At 38.5% G+C, this 23,329-nt stretch overlaps 1 protein-coding gene across 1 annotated transcript in view; it reads right to left on the bottom strand.

Moving 5' to 3' along the window:
* LOC124642235 (S phase cyclin A-associated protein in the endoplasmic reticulum) overlaps nt 1-23,329 on the bottom strand; it is a 65,983-nt gene that overhangs the window by 40,619 nt on the left and 2,035 nt on the right. Inside the window, exons 2-14 of the mRNA XM_047180571.1 lie at nt 21,936-22,096; nt 17,559-20,249; nt 17,073-17,250; nt 16,067-16,245; nt 15,766-15,855; nt 14,718-14,876; nt 14,085-14,255; nt 13,245-13,409; nt 12,774-12,922; nt 11,785-12,271; nt 11,341-11,450; nt 10,666-10,786; nt 2,543-2,724 (exon numbers count right to left, since the gene is read on the bottom strand). Of these exons, the coding sequence (XP_047036527.1) occupies nt 2,543-2,724; nt 10,666-10,786; nt 11,341-11,450; nt 11,785-12,271; nt 12,774-12,922; nt 13,245-13,409; nt 14,085-14,255; nt 14,718-14,876; nt 15,766-15,855; nt 16,067-16,245; nt 17,073-17,250; nt 17,559-20,249; nt 21,936-22,096 (4,843 nt within the window). The remainder of the gene's footprint in view (nt 1-2,542; nt 2,725-10,665; nt 10,787-11,340; nt 11,451-11,784; nt 12,272-12,773; nt 12,923-13,244; nt 13,410-14,084; nt 14,256-14,717; nt 14,877-15,765; nt 15,856-16,066; nt 16,246-17,072; nt 17,251-17,558; nt 20,250-21,935; nt 22,097-23,329) is intronic.

Genomic DNA, 23,329 nt, shown 5'->3' with positions numbered 1-23,329 from the left:
GTTGCAAGTAAATCCGTCGCACATATGGACACAATGGAGTGCCAACGCTATTGTGAGCGGGCACTGCACTGCACTGTGTGTTCGAACAGGTCAACTGTACGCAATGACATGTTTCATTATAGTGCACAAGCATTTGCGCAGACACAGGTGCACTCACTATTCCTTCACTCTCATAGCTCGATGGTACGGCAATCCGACACCTAGTTTCCACATTCCTCTCTACATATTCTATATTCTATGTCGCATTACAGTGCGTTGCAAGTAAATCCGTCGCACATATGGACACAATGGAGTGCCAACGCTATTGTGAGCGGGCACTGCACTGCACTGTGTGTTCGAACAGGTCAACTGTACGCAATGACATGTTTCATTATAGTGCACAAGCATTTGCGCAGACACAGGTGCACTCACTATTCCTTCACTCTCATAGCTCGATGGGACGGCAATCCGACACCTAGATTCCACATTCCTCTCTACATATTCTATATTCTATGTCGCATTACAGTGCGTTGCAAGTAAATCCGGCGCACATATGGACACAATGGAGTGCCAACGCTATTGTGAGCGGGCACTGCACTGTACTGTGTATTCGAAGTTTCGAACAGGTCAACTGTACGCAATGACATGTTTAATTAAAGGAAAAGTTTTACACCCCTTCAGTTGTGTGTTGACATGAGCAAAGTAATTAGGGAAAACAGAAGACTAGAGTAAATAAACAGATTTTAATAAAATCAATATAAAAGTATACAATATTTTGCTTCATTTGAAACGTATCTTTAAGCTTTCGGAATTGCACGATATTTTGTGCATACTGCATAATTATTCAAGGTAGCGTGTAATGATTGGCGTGGCTGTTGCAATCTAATGTTGTTGCTGCTGCTGCGGCTGTTCAATGAACTTATGCTACTGTAAAAATGTTTACATAGAATTTCCTAAAAACACTAACCGCAAAAATAAAATGCTGGACTTTATGCTAATTATTCTCCCCAATTTGACTACAAGTTCCAAATATTGTATCTTAATTAAATAAAAAAAAAGTTAAACAGACGTTCGTCACGTGTTTTAGATTTTTTTAATACCTTTAATACTTGCCCACAATGCACCGCAGCTACTGTGCCCTCACAAAATCAATCAGTATTAATTAAAACGCACCCCGGCTGCACTCGCATTGACGCCTACATAACACAGAGAGCTCAGTCTAGCTTATTGTGTTCGTTGTGACGTGACGGGCTTTTTAACTTATTAAATGTTTTTATTTATTATTTTGGACGGGCTTTGAGTTTTGTGTCAACAAAAATTTTGCTGGCAACTCAACAATTATAAGCATAGAATTTATTGGTTTATAGGTATCTAGTTAAAGGAATAAGTTTCAAAACCACGAAAATAATCATGAATGAGAATTCTGGGAAATACATAAATTGTATTCTTCGCAATATAAACTGTTTTGCGAACTCTAAGCGGAAGATTATTTGTTCGATTGAAGCACTAATCTCAGGAAAGAAAGAAAGAAAGAAAATAAATTTTATTGCGCAACAATAGACGCATACACACACTTAAAATTAGGCACATTATACAGAAATAATTATTAAAGGGGAAAAAATGCGAAATATAATATAGGAACCAGTTAGTAATACGATTTTTAAAATTCTTTCAGCATTGGATAGCTCATTTATCTCAAGAATTACAGGCTACTTTTTATCCAATTACACGAATTATTACACACCATACATAGGTGAAACCACAAGCTACTTTCATAACATACACCTCCATAATCAGAATTTCCTACCATAATGAATCAACATCATACCACCATCTTCACGGCATGTCCTTGGATATTCTCACCATACATTTACAAAGACATAATCTAATTTGTGTAATGCGTCCCTCCCTTAGTAATTTGTAGAGGGAGCAAAGTGGGAGGCAGTTTTTTTATTATTTTTCTATGCGAACAAAAATAAACTAGTTTCGAGTGTTTGCTTATGTGATGGAAATGCGTGGAAAGAAATTATAATTGAAGTGATGTTATTTTTGGTTGTGTTGGGTTCAGCTTCCAGTTTTATAGAGCGATAGTCTATTTATTAAAACTGCAGTTGGTAAGATTGGTTTTGAAAATGTCTGGCTCCCAAACCATTACCTACCTGTTAAATCTAAATATAGTGAGCTACTAATTACAGCTAAACATTAATTCAGAAGATATAACATAAATGACCTCCTGAGGTGAGAAGCTCAACTTCGGCTGATGTTCAAGGTACATTAAAAAAAAATACAATTATTAATTCCTTTTCATCGTCGTCATAATTGACAAGCAAAATTTTTAGGGGTTACCTAGATAAATCAATAGTATTGCACCATATGTAGGTATAACGTATATTGTAAAAATGGCCGTTAGAAGTTGATATTAAATATTACGCAATGATTTCAGGCGGATTTCAATAACCTAACAATCTGTTCAGTTGCTTACTGGAGATCTCCGTACAAACAAACTCAAATTACAAAGATAGGTTATTGAATCCACCATAAATCTCATTCTATCTCCACATACCTGATCAGCTGATGCGCCCTGCTCCTCAACGTGGTGAGCAGCTCCAGGTCTTCAGCACTGGTATCACTGGTCTCTTCATACAGGTGAGTGGAACACAGCACGGAGTCCAGGGCCACTGAGAGGCAGTCGCTGAGCTGCCGCGCTAGATCCATGTCGCGTTGGTCGGCGTGGAGGTCTTTTTCCTAGGGAAGAGAGAAGATTGTTTTAACCATTGTTGTTGGAATAAACAAAGTTGAAAACATAGAAAAGCACAAAGAGCAAGAGCATCACACAGAACTCCGCAAATTCAATGCTTTGGAGAACTGTCAAACGTTTACTTTCTATGCAATTTGTATAAAACTGCAAAGTATTGTTCCCATTAAAACGATGAATGAAAGATGCTCTACCAAATGAATATGACACTTACAAATAATATATTCAAGTGTATAGTTTTATGTTTTAGCTCATTTAGGGAACATAGAACAAATGCCTTATAGCATCTACGAATCAATTATTGCTATGCCTCCTTTCTTGGCAGGTGATTTGTAACTTCTGGACCCCTAAACCCCTTAACATTGAGACCAGTCCTTGTATAAGACAGTAGTAAGCTACAGTAGTCCGCAAACTCCACTACTATTACCTCTATGTACATTTTGTACATATTCCACGCGATGTCAGACATTGTTGAGTTACTATGCTGCGTTTGAACGGGCGAGTGAGCTTTTCGCTTAATTATGTGTACGTAATTATTGCAGTGTGACTTATACACACGACACGATACGAAGATGTTCCGTCAATTCGGTGTCACTAATTACTACTGAGGTGTTGCTAAGGCGCGTTTGAACGGGCGAGTGTGCTTGCACCAGTAAAATATTTGTTACTGAACAGAGTACAAATTATGTGTCAAAACTTCAGTTTGATTAGGAACATTATGATCATTTATGCATAAATAATAAAAAATACATAGTTATACTGATACATAATAAAAAAGCATTAGAAAACCTTTTGCAACGTTATCTAACAATTTCTAAGGACCCATGTCGATCACTTGAACATCTGGGTATCACAATAGATCTTAAGAAATAAGGTGGACACAGCTACTGGTGTTTTGTAACCAAGTTCAAAAATATTTCACTTCCCAAGAAACTTATTAGTATATCACATTCAAATTAACTTCAAAACACCTATACTTCGACAACAGCCGGTGGCTCACTCCCGGCTAAGCCCCCGTGCCCATTAGATATCATAAATAACCTTAGCCGTTACAAAAAATCCGCATCCCAAATATCGGAAAAAGATGTTATCAGAACAATGTCACCCGACCCTAATAAAGAACTAGATTTACGAGAAAAAAAAACGAACACACTTCGAATTTCGAAAAAAAATCCAAGATGGCGTGAGCGATAAAGACCAATTAACATTGCCGCGGCTGTACGATTCAATAAGCGGGTTTTAATTGCGACTAATAAAGTTTATATTTTCGATCTCCACTAAGATAATGATTAATTTTTGTCGTAGTTGCAAAATCTGGTTCTGTGTGGATATTCATAGGACTGATGAGTTTTTCGGCGCTGTCGCTCTCGCATAGGCCTTGTTAGTCATCAGGGCAAGTGACAAAACCAAGCAACTTGACACGGATGCAGCTTAAATCATCTTTTATAGATGTAAAAGGCCAGTGATGATGATGAGTTTTTGTATGATTAATAAAGGGTCTACATCACAGTTTTTATGCTTAGGAAGAGAAGTTATATCAACTACATTCGTAATTTTTGAAATTCAAAAATATCTTCCGATGCACTGTTTCTAATCGAAGACTTTAAAATGAGCTGAAGCAGGTCGCGAAAAGCTATAATGTGTCAAAAAGCACAACTTTACAGTTTGTACCAATTCCAACTACCGGCAAATTTTATCTATACTAATATTATAAAGCTGAAGAGTTTGTTTGTTTGTTTGTTTGAACGCGCTAATCTCAGGAACTACTGGTCCGATTTGAACAATTCTTTCGGTGTTAGATAGCCCATTTATCGAGGAAGGCTATAGGCTACTTTTTATCCGGGTTCGTGCAGAGGTTCCCACGGGATGAGGGTGAAACAGCTGGCAGAAGCTAGTTGCATATAAAAATTAATACAACTTCCTGCCCGTATTAATAAGTACTATTAAACATTAGTAATAGTCTTACTAGAAACGGGTACACCTGTAAAGGATGTAACATACTATGAAATCTCATCAAAGATTACATATAACTTCTTTATGCCTTATTGCAAGGGTAAGAAAGACTGTCAAAAGTGCCGGTAGTACTTTGTCTGAATATTATAAGCTGTTTCGCGTTTTATGACATCTAAAACAGTTGGAGGCCACTCGAAGAGCGAGTGGGAGCGTAAAACCTACACCATATTACATTTCTTTTATGTACTTTTATTTACTTTCCATATTGGAGAATTACACACATTTTTACTTGTCATCATACTTCTATATTTGGCTGTTGAGCGTCTTTTGAGCGAAAGTACAAATCCAGATGGAATAACAAGAACGAGAATATGGTGTAATTTATTTACAATATCGAATCTGGATTAAGGCATTTTAATGGCAAAATAAATTCACTATTCCTGGCAGAATTAGTCTTTAAAATTAGCGCCAAATCTGAAGACGCAATAACCGTCCTCTGCCTAAAATAAACAGGTGTAAAATTATTATATATTTATTTTAAACTAAACTACTCGGCGGCAAAGAAAGTGAGCATTTTGGAAAACGTTTCAACAATCCAAATGTAATTTATTTTATTCGCCACAATCCGCAGTAGAGCGAACCGCGTTTTATCAGCGAGCAATTCTGTTACGGAACTGCATAAGATTAAAATTCTCCATTTTATTTTTATTGCAAATATGCAACAATTATGCTTTTTGGCGAGTTTTTAATAACATTTTTTATTGCCCGAGATTGTACGGGCGTTGCGAAGTCGTAAGGATGAACATTAAAATAAATCCGTTAATACGCTTTTTGTGAAACAATGCGCTGTATAAGTGATTGTATTATTCTACGTTTTAACTGCATTTGAAAGTAAGGACATTAGTGTGATTGTCTTAGAGTATATCTCAAACTCTTAAAGGAAGTTAGTGTATTCTCTTGCTTGAAGTCCCATTTCAGTTCAATCCATTTATTTTGAAATACAAAATGAATTAAAATGATGATTGAACAAATAAAAATGGGCTTTATACCATAAAAATGTCCATAATAAACATATAAAAATGCGATCATAAAATATTATGAAACCAGTAGCAATATTACACAGACTTTAAGAAAGTCACAAAAATACCACTATCTTTACTATTAGAAACAAAATCATTTTATAACCAAGTAATCTAAACAAGAATTATGCGTACTAACCCCAAAAAGAACACAGAAATGTAAAGTCCCATCGATATCTTAGAACCGTCCTCAAAGATAAGCGAGGCTAAAAAACCTTTTTTATTTATATAACGACTACAGAATTTGTATCGAAGAGTCGGTTACTGCCTAATTAGAGGTCCGACTTATATTTTTTTTATTATTTATTTTACAACACACAGTAAAAGCTTACGGTAAGTATATTCTGGGATTATATTATTTTTATTTCTGTACACGGTAGCGAATTGAGATAAAAATCTTTATAGTTTAGCGGAAATTATTATTGTGTATCATTGTTTCAGAAACGTCTGGTTATTCGAGTCCTTGTGTTTAATATGATTTTATGAAGCCAAGTTTTAATTACTGGCGTGAAAGTTGAGATGTAATTACCGCGAATCTTTGGACCTTGATTTTAAGAAAAAATTAAACGGCGTTTACAGACAAGACAGTCAGAATCAGTTACTAGTCCAAGTATTAAAGTGAGTACAGGTGTGTCTAAACGAAGCATAGTTCGTATGTTGCGTAAAAATCCTGTACGAACGTGTATTCCATGACTTGAACACAGCAGGACCAAAATACTACACCTAATGTTTGAGAAACTGGATCTAGAAGTTAGGCTTTAAAGTGTAATGTGTATTATTACATAGACACAAATAAGACCAAGCAAGCGGCAAGCAGTCGAGCGAGTTCAAATCAGAGTGAACTCGCATTATATTATAGTAATATCAACTTCGAAAAAAATATTTTCAAGTAGTACATAAACAATAAAATCTAGCATTTTTCTTGAAAATTTTGCCTTTTCCATATCAAATCTAAAACTTCAGTACCTACTAAACATATAAGTAGTATAACTAGCTAGTGGCATAGTAGCAAGTAGCTCGGCGAGTGGGGCGCGGCGTGAACGGTCGCGTCGGATGCATTAGCGGCGCTTTTAGGGCGCCCACCCACTCAACCGGCTACTGCCGAGTAGCGCACAGGGCTGACACTACTCAAATTACAGGAATTTGTAGAACATTTTGTTCTAAAAAATTATAGGAGTTCATCTTGAAAGTCATGGAAGCAGAAACAATGACAATACTCTGGAGAATTAGATCAAGAGATTTTTAAGTATTTTAGTCATTGACATGGTGCGCAAAATCATACGAGAAAAAACGTTATTTTGATGAATAGTTTTTTATTTAATCAACATCATCAACACTGTCTAAACAATGAGAATATGATAAAATGATATGGAATATGTAAAAATCATCTACAATAGATTACAAAATGTGATAGTAACTATACTTTATTTACATTTAATTGACATTTCTGCTAACTATTTTCAGTTATTTTTTTTTTGTCACCAATATTCATTTCCTCTCGCGCCAGCCCTGAAAACCACTGCTCGTCATTCGTCTCTAGCACAGCGGCGTCTAGCGTCTCACATACCCACACACGTCTACTATATAGCTATACATATAGCTATGTATAGCAATGTATAGTTAACTAGCTGTACCACGCGGTTTCACTCGCATCTCGGGGAAACTTCTTACATTACCAAAACAGCGCAGATATTGTAACTTCCTATCAGTGAAAGAATTATTTAATCGGTTCAGTAGTCCCGGAGGCTATCGATTCAAACAATCAAATCTTTATTTTTTGTATATAACTAGCGTCCGCCCGCGGTTTCACCCGCGTCCTGAGATAACAGTTTCTCGTATTTCTCGATAACTGACGTTGAAATAAGTTTTCAAATCGGACCAGTAGCTCCTGAGATCAGCGCGTTGAAACAAACTCTTCAGCTTTATAATATTAGTATAGAAGTATAGTTATAGCAACGTGGTAACGTATACTTAATGTATAGTAACGTCACGACTCTCCGTAAGGCCTCTGCCTCGAATTTTGCGGGCAGCGGGGCGGCAGCGGCGGCGGCGCGGGAGCGGCAGGATCTTACGCGTATATTCATATGGACCGGCCCTCGAATACAGCGGCGCGGGAGCGGCGCGGCGGCGGGCAACGAGCGGTGCGCTCCAGTCAAGCGGTGACCGCCCGCGGTGGGCATCTGCATTACACAACAGAACACAACACTACACTGCTATAGTGCCGCGCGATCTGCCCGCTAGTTTCGAGAACAGGTATCCGTTGCCCGCCCCGCTCCCGCGCCGCCGCCGCTGCCGCCCCGCTGCCCGCAAAATTCGAGGCAGAGGCCTAAGGGGGTAGATTTACAGCTGCTACTAACGGGAACTTAGTGCACTCGTGACGTGCTGAAGTTTTAGCTTAAAAGCAATGCTACGTATTGGCTATTTTAGTAATGTTACCATTGTGATTATTGAAGGTTTTTAGGAGTGGGGAATTGCTTGGTAAACAAACCCAAGTTTGTGTTTTGAAAACCCAAACCGGAAGACACTGGATGCAGGTCGCCTCCAACCGGTATCTGTGGAGATGTAAGGGGGAGGCCTATGTTCAGCAGTGGACGTCCTATGGCTGAGATGATGATGATGATGATGAAACCCAAGTTGGTAAATAACAAAGTATATTGATTAAAAATGTGATGAAATTACAAGAAAACTCACATATTTCTATATCAAGTAAGTGCAAGTATATCACTAGCTATTGCTTACCGTTACACCCGTGTAAAGCAGATTACTACTACCGTATCCGACAAACTGTAGCCCATGTCATTAGGGTACCTGTAGTATAACTTGCAAATAGAGGGAGAATTCTAAAATTCTCTTTCGTAATTTCAAAGACTTTAAAGTACAAATAAACATAACAGTTATAATAACCAAACCCCTTCATATGAGGCCAACAATTCATACCAAAAAACAACATAAAAACTAGCATTACCAAATAACCAAAATTCATAAAACAACCAATAAAAAGACACGGCAAATGAGGCGAGCACTTTCGGAGATTGCACGCAAAAGTTCGGACATACACATAAACCAACCCTTGCTATGGGTGAAAGGGTAACGTTTTCTGCCTAGTTAATTTTCATGTGTTCCAACTGACTTGATTAAACTTTCTGATGTAGGTAGGTACGTAAATGTTTTGGGAAGCAGTACCTACTGTTTTTTTTATTTTTTTGTAGAAAAGGAGTTGGTTGAGGTCAGATAGGCAGTCGCTCCTTGTAAGACACTGATACTCAGCTGCAGTCGGTTAGACTGGAAGTCAACTCTAATGTAGTTGGGAAAAGGTTAGGCAGATGATGGTAGAAAATGAATATTGTGAAATGCAATTGGTGTGGACAAAATGATTTTGTATTGTGAGCTTTGTGAGATTATAACCGACTGCCAAAAGGAGAAGATTCTTTAAATCCTACTTATCCTACTTATATCCTACTTATATTATAAATGTGAAAGTTTGTGAGAATGTATGGATGTATGTTTGTTATTCAATCACGCAAAAACGGCTGGACCGATTTGATTGAAATTTGGTATGAAGACAGGTGATACCCTGGATTAACACATAGGCTACTTTTTATCAACATACCACGCGGGCGAAGCCGCTGGCGGAAGCTAGTTGAAATTAAATTCTGGTACTTGCCCAGTTGTCGCCTATTAAATAACGGGATAAAAGTAAACAATCCAAATAACTAAAAGTTCTATAAAAATAAATATATGAGCAAAACTAAATAAAAAAGAGTTTCTATAAACGAAACAAACAACGCCATCTGTTAGTAACAATCGGAAACACAAACGTTTCCCTTTCACCAATAGATGGCGCTATTAATCCTTACAAAATCTCCGTTGTATGCAGTTCATGCTACAAAGAATAGATGTCGTTATTGTAGGCAATGGCCAAAAAGTTTCATCGCAGTTTTATATAACGACTTTTTACTATTGAATAATTACTTCTAAGGTGATCTTCACACTGCCCCGCATCACGCTGCATCTTGCGTGTCGACGCACCTACGCGCGTTCCTGCGGGAGTGCAGATCTGCATCATCGTGCGGGTTTTTCACGCACTCACGCGCGTATGTGCGTTTTGTAAATTCACGCACAGCGAGTTCCATTTTCAAATATACACGTCACGCCCATTCAAAATCACGCGCGGCATTGCGGGATTCAGTGTGCCATACCTTGCGTCTCGCCCCGCACCTACGCGCGGGGGTGCGTGTTTCTCCGCATGTATGTGCGTGATCCGCATGAACGCGCGTGGATGCATTTTCAGTGTGTTGGACTATGCGTGTTTTCCATACAAACGGAGATATTTCCATACAACGGAAAAAAACGCATCCACGCACTACGCTGCATCATGCGGGGCAGTGTGATAATCGCCTAAGACATAACAAGTTGAAGCCCTTTCACATGCAAACGTTTTCCGTCTTGGGTTCAGTCACAGCTGCGGAAATCCATCACAAACAACCAAAAAATCTCTACAAAATGTAAATGTCGCAGTGTGATAGGTAAAGCCGTAATATAGCCCTAGGGATATATTTATATACCGTAACGTAGTTATATGATAGCAATTCATTACTATCATCCTAGGAATATAATCATGATACGGTATAGTCTAGACAAGTTCAGTGACATAATCATCCTACTAATATTATAAACGCGAAAGTTTGTATGTATGGATGTATGGATGTTTGTTACTCTTTCACGCAAAAACTATTGAATGGATTTTAATTAAACTTTACAATAATATAGCTTATACATCAGAATAACACATAGGCTACAATTTGTAAACATATTGTTCGAAATACTAAACCTGCGCAGACGAAGTCGCGGGCACCAGCTAGTATAACTTATGTTTGGTGAATACGTAAATGCACTTACCAGTAGCATACTGAGCAGCTTGACGACGTAGACGCAGACGCCGGTGCTCATGAAGTAGGCGGCGCTCGTGTTGCACGCGGATATCGTGCGAGACGTCGCCAGCACCGCGGTGTGCAGTGCTCTAAAGCAAACAATTACGCATTATAAAATTATTTCAGTAAAGTTGTCTCAAAAGGACTTTAGAGTGTTGACTTTGGCCGTAGGCCCCACCCGTAACATCCAAACCTCTGGGACTCTATATAGTCCTGGGATTCGGTAGAGAAATAATTATAATAGTAAGTGTGACTTTCACAAGCACATTCACAGTCAAGACTAATTATTTTACGTAATAAGACGAGTTTCTTAGGGTTTTTATTTCAGACTAGCTGCTATCCCAGTTCAATGGCAATTGCTAAATTAGTATAGAAATAAGTTTTAAAAAATGTATGCTGTAATATGTGTAGCAACTTCTGCTGTTATTTGTGGAGTTATGAAGTATTACCGTCTATGTAAATAATAGCGCGAGCAAAATGCGCGCAATATTTGTATGTATTATGGGGCTTTAAAAGTATGCATTGAAAAACAGGTATTCGCCTTCGCCTAGTCACTGCACTTATTGCGCCCTTTAACCAACATCCCCCACAGCAACATATCACACACAAAAAGCCTTAAAGGTATTATTTAATGAACACTTACTTAGCAGTAAACTGCGATACAAGATCATCTCGGTCGCAGGCAATCGAAAACAGATCTCCCATTACTTTCAGCAAATGTATCTTGTGTAGAGAATTCTTCTCCGCCGCTGGCTGAAATAAATAAATTTATTATAAATTTATCCAAAAACCAGATCACACTTTTCCAGAAAGGAACAAATAATATTGTTAGTAAACAAAGTGTGAGTTTCGATTAAATCAAAGCTAAAAAGTGTTTATTTTATTATGATATAAGTATTGTCTGATTGAAATGTCTATAATTTTGACAATGTTTTGTGGGATTAACTTCGCTTCGACCTTTAAGCACTATTCAAAGATGTATAGAATCTGCAGACCAACTAATTATACAGATTTTTTGTCTTTACTGCACAAACCCGTTGAATATAGAATGTCAAAGAAAAATCTGTCAAAAAAACTACCAACTTACCAATTTAGTGCACTTCTCCACGATTCTATGCAACTCATTCAATTGCCTCTCCAAATAAGGCATATCTATGACACCTTTATTCTTCTCCGTCTTCCCTGAACTAAAACTCATATCACTCAGAGAAGAGCAAACCGAACTAGTCTTACTCAATTTAGGCTTATCTTTATCACCATTCTTCTTCTTCTTTCTCTTATTAGTATTCACTTCCCCATCTTCTTCCTTGTTATTATTATTCTCCAATTTATTAGACTTCTTCTCCACATCTCCGTTGACGATTTTATTTTTGTTTTTCTTGTGTTTTTTCTTGTCCGGTTCTTCTTCGAAGCCGTTTTGTTCGGTTTTCTTGTTTTCTGTGTCACAATTCGAGTTTTCTAGGAACGGGTCGATAATGTGCGAAATTTGGTGAATGACTTTGCACGTTTTGGTTATTGTAGGAGTTAATACATCTATGATTGCCGTTTCATCTAGTGCTATTGTTTCGTTGCTTCTGGAAACGAGAAGGTAAATGGTGAAATTCTAATAATATTGTACTTGATGAAGAAGTGTTTACAGTACGATACAGATTTCATTTTTATCACATGTGCACTTCTTTTAAAAATTCCTAGCTTTCATAGTTAAAAGTATCTTATATTAGCTTAATTAATTAAACCTTCTCAAACACACATAAATATCTAAGGTACAACAGTTAATCGCCACAAAGTCTAACCAGTCTAAACAAGAGGTATCAGTTTGCGCAACTAGGTTGAGGAGGTCAGATAAGCAGTCGCTCCTTGTAAAGCACTGGTACCCAGCTGTATCCTATATATAGGTTAGACTGGAAGCGGACCCAAGGCTCGGTAGATTAAGGTAAGATCTATTTATAATAAGTCAGGGCAGAAGATAATAAAACATATATAGAAAAAGACTATACAGAAGACGAAAAGATCTTTTTAAAAAGAGTCTAGGCATACACGATAATACCTATTTTAAAAGAGATTAGGCTAACTTACGTGCTTAATAGTTTCTGTTTGACCTTCCTGGCTTTCTTCTTGATAGCTTTCTGCTTCTCTCTCTCGCGTCTCTCTTGTTCCAGTCTCTCGGCTTCCTCTTGTAAGTCCTTCTCTTCTTTTGCAGTCTGATCCTGGCTTTCTGATGTTGTCTGTTGAGGAAGGTTTATAAATAAGGAATAGTGTTTTTGTATAACATATAGGTGGATATTGGAAATAAGAAGTGTCGATTTTGTTATGTAATATATTCCGCAGCGGTTTCTTCATATGTCCGTATGTATACAGCAATCCATTGTACATAAAAGCCTTGTTGAAAGGTTCCTTTAACCTACAGACAGATATGTGTTGCTGGAAAGTTATGCTTCCCAGCAAATACACATAGGAAGTGGTGAAGAGTAGAACATTATAAGTACGGACTTTGTCTGAAATATTTACAATTATTATTATTTTATCAATGTATATTGTATAACTTACAGGCTGCCTGGGTCCAGTAGTGGCCTTCTCCCGTATGGCCTGCAGGTGGTTCTCGAGGCGGAGCTGGCTGGCGTCCTGCTTGTCTCGGATGCGGGACCTCAGGGCATCAGCTTCTAGCTCAGCAGCCGCCGCCAATGCTGATAGACGGGATTTTACGCCTTCCGCCTAAAACGTAATAAAAAGAAACACATGTTAAAAAGTAACCATGGAGTTTCTTGCCCGTTGTTCTCCATAGGAAAAGTTAAGCTACTTTCGGAATGGGCAAATAGAATCAAAATAAAATGATTGAGTTTTCTTCTGATTTGGGAAACCTTTTCTAGGTATATTTTTGTTCTATTCATTATTATTTTTTTCTTCTGATACAGGTATCTTTTGCTCAAGGCTCAAACATATGGCCTGCAACTTTTTGACAACTATCATTATTTCACCGTTCATGAGAATTACTTAATCCTATAGTTATGTTATGTTTATATATAAAATATCTATCTTGTATCTTTATTTGACTTGTTCTGTAAAAATCTGTTTCTTCCAACCTAATAGACAGGCGGATGTTGCTGGGGAGTTTGTTCCACCACTTCTTCTTCCCAGCAAAAACACATAGGAAGTGGTGAAGGGCGGGCTGTCTTGTTTGTGACGTTCGAAAAGTGTTGATGTATCAGCCTAATTTGAATAAAGGTTTTTGACTTTGACTTTAATTTTGAGTAACTATGAGTTCAACTTTGACTAACTTTGACTTTGACGTTAAGTTTGACTAACTTTGACGTTAAGTATGACTAACTTTGACGTTAACTTTGACTTTAACTTTGACTAACTATGAATATAAGTTTGACTTTGACTTACCTTCTCCCTAGCAGCGTCATCTCTCTCCTGCTTCTTGAGCTCCTTGAGCTCCTCGACCCTGGCGTCTCTCTCCTTCCTCTTCTCGAGCAGAGTCTCCACGTGCAGCTTGCGAGCCGCCTCCAGCGCCTGGCGACGAGCTCCTACTGCGGCTTCGCGAGCTGCTTTTTGTTCCTAGACGGAAAAAATACACTAAAATTTAATCTAGGGAAAGAAACGAGTAACGGGACTTTGTATAACTTGGTGAATGGAAGTGGAAATCAAAAACAAAACAATCTAGGAACACCACGATTAAATCATAAAAAATATACAAATATCAGCATCGGGAACCAGCCTCTTTTTGGGGCAGTCGGTTAAAGCGTGATATATCAACTGTTAATTTGTGTCCTAATTCCTTTTCGATAGCAAAAAAATACAGTATTTAGTTGTTTGTTTCTTCATCGTATACACAGTAATACTAACATCTGACAGCGATTTCACCCACATGACAGGGATGGGAGTATAATACTTTGAGCAACCAGATAAAAACACTGAAAGTTTTTTTTTTTTAACCAGACCAGTATAGTAGAAAGGTATAGTGAGATTAACACGTTCAAAAAACTTTTCAGCTTTACAAGATCAGTAGTATACACTTACAAGTTTTGACAATCGATCCCGTCTCATTTGTCGCAATCGTGTAGTATGCGTGCGGCACTGCTCGAGGAACTCATGTCGCCTGTTCTCGGCTTCTAGCTGTTTGATGAATGCTATCTCACGTAGTTTCTCTTCTTCATCGTGGGCTTTGCGGACTATGTCCTGTGGGAAAAGAAGGGTAGAAGTTAGGAAAGTATTTGTTTATGACGAAAAAATTTTACTCTGAAAACTCGCAAACATGTGAATTGAGACCCAGAAAATGAGGTCCTTTTTTGGGAAGTCGCTTGAAAACAGGGCAGGTAAGAACAAAACAATAAACTATTTTTGCAAAAATATGTAGAAGTCATAATTTGATCCTTTAAAAATTAAAAAAAAAATATGACATACGTTATACGTTTGTATGTGTTTATTCGTAAAGGCCCCAGTACACGTTGGCCCAAGTGCGGCCAATACACGCCATCACCAATGTGTACACGGGGTATTGGTGCAGGTTGGCGGACATTTGTCAAGGTTGGCGCGCATTCGGCGAGTTGTCGGTTTTTTGGGCACACATCAAAGGAATCGTGGCCCAGCTTGGCGTGTGGTGTTTACACATTCGGCCAATGTTTAGTTCGTCACCGGCCGCTGAGGATAGTACACTTTTGTGTTGCGAATAACAATAAATAAAGTAGTAAATATAGTAGTGTAGTATAATATAAATATAGTAGTACAGTATAGTATAAATATAGTAGTGTAGTATACAAATAAACAGCCGCAGCCGTAACTACCTCGACGTCCATCGCAAGTGGTTTGCCGGGCAGGAATGAACCATGCGCCAATGTGTAAACACCATTTGATCGTGGCCTACATTTGTGCATTGCAAAGCTTGGCTCAACACAGGCCAACGTGTACTGGGAGCTTTATACAGAACTATATAAATGAATAAATTTTCTATATTTCTTCTACTTTCAGAGTTATCAAGCCAAATACCTGATCCTGACAATAACAAGTTTGTGGCAACTTTTGACCAATACAGCAGGTAATTACGACAAAGGATGTAAATAATTTTTACCTTGAGATGTTGGTCTCTGTTCTCAGCGGCTTTCTGAAGGCGCCTCTCCATACGCAGTCGCTTTTCATCTATAAGCTGATTCTTAGCCACCTGCAAAAAATATAAAAAAATACATTTAAAGAAAAAGAAAAGCCAAAATGTAACGAATATATTCGCAGTTTTTAAGAAGTTAAATCAGATTTCCACTTTGGAACGAATGCTTCTTTAGGGCATTTATCATCAAAGTCAAAATACTTTTTAAATCGATCACTACACCAATTACGTGCAAATAAATAACATCTATCTTAAAATTCTCCCCTACCTTAACCTCCTCAACCCTGGCCAGCAGCTGGTGTATCTTCCTAGCGCGTTCAGTCTGGTACTCGATCCTCTGCCGCTCGGCGCGAGCTTGCTTCAGCTGCAGGCGCCGCAACGCGTCCTGCAAGCTGCCGCGACGCTTGATGCCTTGCGATAACTTCGCGTGGAGTTGTTGGGCACGACCTGGGAAGAAAGTTGCATTTTTAACACGCTTTTATGAGGTCGGCCTGTTTGTAACAAGGTAATTTAAGCTAAGGTTACTAATTCAAACATCTTCCAAGTTGTATATATGTTCTAATGTAAATGCAATAGTATGTTTGTACCGTTGAACTGATCTAATGATGGAACCGGAAGATATGAACTGGAACTTCATGTAACTATAACTTCATAAAAGCGTATTTTTCCAGTGATTAAAAAATATATTTAGGTACAGTCTAGGTATGAATCAAGTACAACATAGTCACTTAATACCGGATCTAGAAGATATAGTAGGTTCATACTGATCTTCATAAGACACAGTAGACCAACATGCATACAATATATTAAAAACGTTATATTTACCTGGATCTCTAGCGACCAGTGCCTCCAAAGCTCCCAAAGTATCCACCCAAAGTTCAGCCCAAGACATGCCAGCTAGAGCCGTCTCATACTGGTCTTCTAGACTACTGACACAGTAGACCAACATACACACAATATTCATAGGTAGTTATATTTACCTGGATCTCTAGCGACCAGCGCTTCCAAAGCTCCTAAGGTGTCCACTCGTTCAGCCCAAGACATGCCGGCTAGAGCGGTCTCATACTGGTCTTCTAGACTAACCACAGGCACAATGTCATATATAGAAGACTATGTATATATTTACCTGGATCTCTAGCAACCAGTGCTTCCAAAGCTCCCAAAGTATCCACTCGTTCAGCCCAAGACATGCCGGCTAAAGCCGTCTCATACTGGTCTTCTAGACTAACAAGACAATAGACCAACATACACGCAATATAGGAAGTTATATTTACCTGGATCCCTAGCGACCAGTGCTTCCAAAGCTCCCAAGGTATCCACTCGTTCAGCCCAAGACATGCCGGCTAGAGCGGTCTCATACTGGTCTTCTAGACTTGCGGCTAAGGACAGGTTCTCAGTAGACTGGCAGGAGACGCCCGCTGATGTGTCCTCGCAGAGGATTTCTGCGTCAGTCTGTGTGATGGGACGTAAATACAGTAAATAATAATTCTAAATGGTCAGAATTCTCAAAAAATATGGATGTCATAACATGCATGTTGTGTATGTAGGTATGTTATCCATTTTTTTTTTCTATGTAATTTCTTGCAAGAGTTGGTAGAACACTGTGTATTATTTTTAAAATATGGCAAATATATGGCCATTATATTAATTTGGCTAGGTAATTGCTTGTGTATTTCATATAAACTGGATTCGATGAACATTACGTTGGATTAGATTGGGAACGGACAACTAGAAGAAAATAAGGTAAAGGACATTCTTACCTCAGTATCATCAGTTTCAGTGTCCAAATCAATATCGGAAACTTGCTGCAGTTCCATGATCTGCCTGTTCAGCAAGTCTTCCTCCTCACACAACTTCCTCTGATCGACTTCCGACTGGAAGTCAAGCGCCCAACTGATCTTCCTCTCATTCTCCTCAATCTGTGATGTCATCTCCGCTATCTCAGACATTTCCGACGGATCGGCAGACTTCAGAATCTCGTTATGATCATTCATTTGATCATCGTCTTCCAGGAATTTGAAAGTCGTCATGAACTCAGACTTCCATTTGTCGAAGTCGAATGTTTCTTGGGTTTTTTCTTGAGATCTAGCGAGGCCAGTTGTTAGGCTTTCTAGAGATGAATGTAAGCGGTTCTTGGTCAATTCAGATCCATCGTCTTTAGGAGTGTCTTTGACTTTCTCCCGTTTCAAAGCTTTGCTTCGAGACGTACGGGTTTTCAACCCAGTCACATCAGATTTCTGTCTTATGATCGACAAATCTTTCTTAGCTTCCTTAATTTCAGGCTTTGGTTTCACCACTTTAGGTTTCTCTGGCTTATTTTGTGGCTGTTCAGATTTCGCACGATCTAGTTTCGACGCTGATATAATTTCTTTTACCTCCTGTTTTGGGGATTCAATCATGTTTAGAGTTGGTAAGCTGGTTGTTGCTGAGGGCTGATGGAATCTGTTCGCCCAGTGCGATTTAGATTGCTTCTTCGACTCACGGCTCAACCGTCTAGACTTCACAGTCAGCCAGCCATCATTATCGCACTTAGCATTATCAACGTTAAGTACTTCAACAGAATTGGCAAACTCTCCCTCTTCTGGAACTAAAGTCTTCAAACTCTCACTGGATTCAATTCGTGACATGTCTATCTGAGTCACAATAGTATCGGAACTACTGTATTCTTCTCCATCCTTCTTATCAAATGCAGGATTGAGTTTCTCTGTTTTATCTCCTTTCTCGTTTATTTTCAGTGTTACTGGTCGTGGTGGTCGCTTTTTTAAATCAACTTTAGCTACATTCTTATTATCACCAGAGCCCATTTGTGTGCGATTAGGGGGCTTTTTAGACACTGCCTTGTTGGCTGGAGCATCAAACAGACTAGTTCTTCCTGTAGTCAGATTAAATGGGTAGCTGCACTTGCTAGTCTGATTGCGTTTTGGAAATGGCCTTTGAGCTTTTGAAGCTGGGTCGGGTCGCATTTCAACAACAGTTTTGCTTCTGGCTATGAATCTTGTTGGAGTTTTAACTTCTGTTTTGGTTGTATTCACTGGTTTTGGCTTAGCCGCTGCTTGGGAGTAAGCTGGTCTTGTGTTTGGCTTTTCAACTGCAGGTTTGGGTTCAACTTTTTTTGGATCATGATCTTTCTTTATTTCCTTCACGTCCGACGGTTCTTTAATTTCTGATGTTTCTTTTTTTGAAGTATCATCAATCATAGCGACCTCTTCCTTTGTTCCATTTAATGGTTCTGGGTTTCTTGGCTTCTCGTTTTGTTGTTTCGGACCTGACTCTTGATTTTTCATATCGATCGTTTTAATTTCAGTTGATGCACTGATCTCTTTAATAGTTTTTGAGACATCATGTACTATATCGCCGTTTAGTGTGGGCTTTTCATCACTGGACTTAGAAGAGCTTTCATTAGAAACGTCACCAAAGTTGTCTTCTGATTTCGCAGGTGACTCTGTTGAAACGCTGTCTTTTTCATCAACAATAGCATCATCATTGACAATATTATCTTTCTTATTAACAACATCAACTTTTCCATTGATATCTTTTACTTGATCTTTGATTTTCACTGGTTTATCATTTGCATCAACTGTAACAGCTTTTTCAATCTCTTTATCAAGATTAAGCATGTTCTCATTCTTGGCTGCATTGTCAGTCAGTTGTTTAGCTAAGAATTCATTTTCCATAGCATCGAGTTTCGCTATGGTAGCCTTGGCCTGGCTGGAAATGTCTCCATTGACTGTTTTACCATCATCTTGTGTTAATGTGCGTTTCGGTGATTTGATGACAACCATTTTTGGTGCAGCATTTGGGCTTTCTTTTGCTTTGCCTATTTCAACTATTGAAGCTTTGATCAGCTTACTGTCTTTATCGATTGTTTGAGATGCCAGATCTTTAGTTGATTTTTCCTCCTTGTCGTCTGCCGGAGGTTTTTCATTTACTGATTCATTCTCTTCAACGGTGTCCTTAACATCTTTTTCCTTTATATCAGAAAGTCTTGACAACTCTTTAGCAGATTTAGGCTCAGGTTTAGTTGTGATTTTTGAAGCGATTTTGTTACTGAAAAACTCAATATTAGCTTTAGGACTGTTGTTGGAATGTCCTGTAACCCTTGGGCTGACTTTGCCGCTACCGGGGCTAGCTTTGCCAGTTAAGTTTGGGCTGTTTTTGCCACTTGGTGTGTTATGTCCTGAGAGGCAAGGACTGTTTTTGCCTGACACTGATGGGGAGCTTTTGACTGAATAGCCTTTTCGGGACTCTGGGCGTACGAAGTCAGTCTTTCTAATCTCCCACGCTAGACTCTGCGGTCTTTGAGGAGGAGGGGTGTTATCGTACTCCCATTTCAGTCGAAACCATTCGCCAAGAGCTTTGAAATCGCGAGTGTAGTTCTCTAAAACGAGGATCACTTCTTGGCACTCGTTTAAGTTTTCGTGAGCCTCAACTGTGTTGTAAATTTCGCCAATCTGTGAAAAAGTATATAGATTGTTGAATACGTATGTAAATTCTCGAAGAACAGGAATAGACAGTTGAGATCGTAACAAGTTAATCCACAGCTTTAAAAGTTTTATTTACATGTCAATTGTAAGTTATTTTACTCATATTACTTATTTATATAGGTTAATACCATGATATTGAAGAAAAAAACATGATTTCTTATTAATCTGCCAGATAATCTATCCAAACCTGCAACAAAAATTGCATCCCAAAAAACAAAACACGACCAACGCATCAAAAGAGAGCCAAACATTATTAACAAACTCCCCCGACGCACCATAATATTGCATTCACAAAGCAAACCTTCCCTGCTCGAGCACCCGGCAATATCGATTTTGTAGTCTCGTAAAGGGATGTTTATTCCTAGAATGGAGCTGAGGTCAGACTGTCTGTATTATATCTATCTATCCATCTATCTATCTCTATGTATGCACTCTCGAACTTTCTAGGGACGTCGATGCAATATTGAATTCACTCCTAGAGAAACGAAGGAATTTTTAAAGGGCTCTGGATGTGGAATAATTTCCGATATGGCACAATTGGAAGTTAGATAGCAATTTAGGCTTCAATTAAATAACTATTACGATTAAGTATTTTCGGTAGCACATAAGAGAGAAAAAAGTTCGCTTAAGGCGCATCATATAAGTGATACTGTTTATGATTTGATGACCAAGAGTTCATTATTTCACCAAGAGTTCATGGAACTGCAGCAAATCCCAGGTATTGACCATCTTGGTCTACCGCGATTTAGCCTAGACAAGATTTAGTAGCACCGCATATTAGTAGCTTTCTATTAAGTTTTGTGCTACTCCTTTCAAATGAACCAGTACATAAAATTCCTATATTTTTGTAACAGAGGCAGTCATTTGGGTGGTTTTTATATATGGGTAAAATGTACAGGTGTACTATTGTAAAAACAAAAGCCACGAAGATGCTTAAATATTTACAAGACCAAGTTCAATATGAAATCGATATAATTTTACTATTTTAAATGGCCGTGGCATTATAAAGGACATTCAGGTCAAACCTATTCGTAGCTTTCCACCCTGATATTTCTAGACCACGATCGATGAAAATGTCATTTGTACAACACGGTATCAAATTATAGGGTATTTGATTTGTTTGCTGCTGCAAGTTTTGAATTCAGCATTGATTTTTTAAAAAGCCTTTAAAAATATAGCTTATTATCAATTTTTCAGCACGCTCATACATATAAAAGCCGATATTGATGAAATATCTAAGAACCAATGCAGGAAAATCACCATTCATCCAAAATCGGAATTCAAATCGGTGCAACCGTTTTAGCACACACACATAGCGGTCGAACTTATAACACCCCTCATTTTGCAACAGTGACGAAAAGTTTAAAAATGAACCCCTAATAAGTTCATAAGTTCAGAAAAAGGCAGAGGTCCTACCAACACCATAAAAAAAAAATAGGACTTAATAGCTTGCAAAGTCCCAAATACCCCCTCAAAATCTCATCTTCTTTATACCACATCGCTTTACATAATAATCTCCACTCGACCATCTGGACGAACTGGAGCTGCAGGTGCTCAACAGCGGCACCCTGCCCACTTTTGACACCATCCGAGGGGGCAGGAGATACTGCAATCATGTCGACGTGACGGCAAGCTCGGCGGAGACATACTCACGGCTCGCTGTAGATCTCCAAACAGCAGTGCCCAGTACCTAGCGCGGAGTTCTGAGCGCTTGTCCCTCCCGGCTGAGGCGGATCGGAGGCGTGTGGCGGCGCGTGGCGTTGCACGGCGGGGAGGCGGTGCGCCCGCGCGGGGCGGCTTGCGGGAGATGCGACCTGGGGGAAAAGAAGGAAGATACCATGTTTGGATTGAAGAAGTAAACGACAAATAGGAAATGGTTAAGAGTGGATGTTGTGGAGGCTGTGCATTTTTTTGCCGATTTATCAGTTCAGTTCAATTGGTTGTTCGTACATCCCTTACAATGTAATTAATTGAAAAGTGCCTCTGTCTGAGACGGAAGCGTAAAAGGAAATTAACTGAATATATGTATTTCATTAAACCCTTAACTTGTTTAGAAAGGTTTACAGATCTACACCATAACATCAATGTAATTTTGTTTACTTTGCACGAATACCAAAGTTCAATTTAAGCATTCCCAGAAATATTCTAAATCAAGCGAATCTTTTCGTGGAAGCAGACTTGTAAAGTAACCTGCCAGACTTGAGTAGACAAGAATAAAGTTAGGCAGTCACTGAAGCAAGCGCTAAAGTATTCATGGCGACTCTGGTGCCCGATTTAGAACCTCGTGTCAACTTGACGATCGATTGTCTCACGAGTAACTTTCCTTAAGTCTGGGTAGATCGATACTTTGCAATATTGTGTTCTTTAAACTTAACTGAAGTAAAAATAATTAACTGTTTTAAACTTAGTTGTAGAGAATGCCTCAAGCGTCGACTTTAGGACCATTCAACATTTTTTAGCTTTTAAATTAAATCTTATTATATTTTTAATGACTTTTTATAGTAATCACCTTTTTATAGTTAAACTTTAAATTTAAAATGAACTCGATGAACATCTTTACTAACTAATTCATGTGATGCTTGCCAAACAGAAACTTGCTTTCCGAACACAAGAGATGCAGACTCGTATAGCTCATAAAATGTATAGAAATAGATATTTCTTTAGTTATAGATCCAAACGAATGATTACAGCTTGATTCCGGATCTTAGATAGCAGCAGGCGTCCATAAAATACCATCTCAATAGCTGGTTGACGAGGCGTCCCGCGGCGCGCTGATGCGTTACAATACCCGTAAATACATGAAATTGTTTGTTAAATTACTGTCTTTAAATTCTATTTCCTATTATGAGTAAGATTTTAAAAATAATCTGTGAGATTTCCGAGTTTATAATTATTACTTGTCATTAAGCAATTTTCTCTGATAGCTTTACATAGTAGAAATTAACAAGCATGAGGATTAAATAGTTTGAGGGACATATTTAGTTTAGCATGCTACACTTCCTTTCCTATTTAAATATCTATCAGTTTATATTGGCTTATGGTTTCCT

The sequence above is a fragment of the Helicoverpa zea genome, chromosome 24 (assembly GCF_022581195.2).
Source record: "Helicoverpa zea isolate HzStark_Cry1AcR chromosome 24, ilHelZeax1.1, whole genome shotgun sequence".
Taxonomy (NCBI): Eukaryota; Metazoa; Arthropoda; class Insecta; order Lepidoptera; family Noctuidae; genus Helicoverpa; species Helicoverpa zea.
The sequence above is the reverse complement of the archived record's forward strand: the minus strand, read 5'-3'. Positions and strand labels throughout refer to the sequence as shown.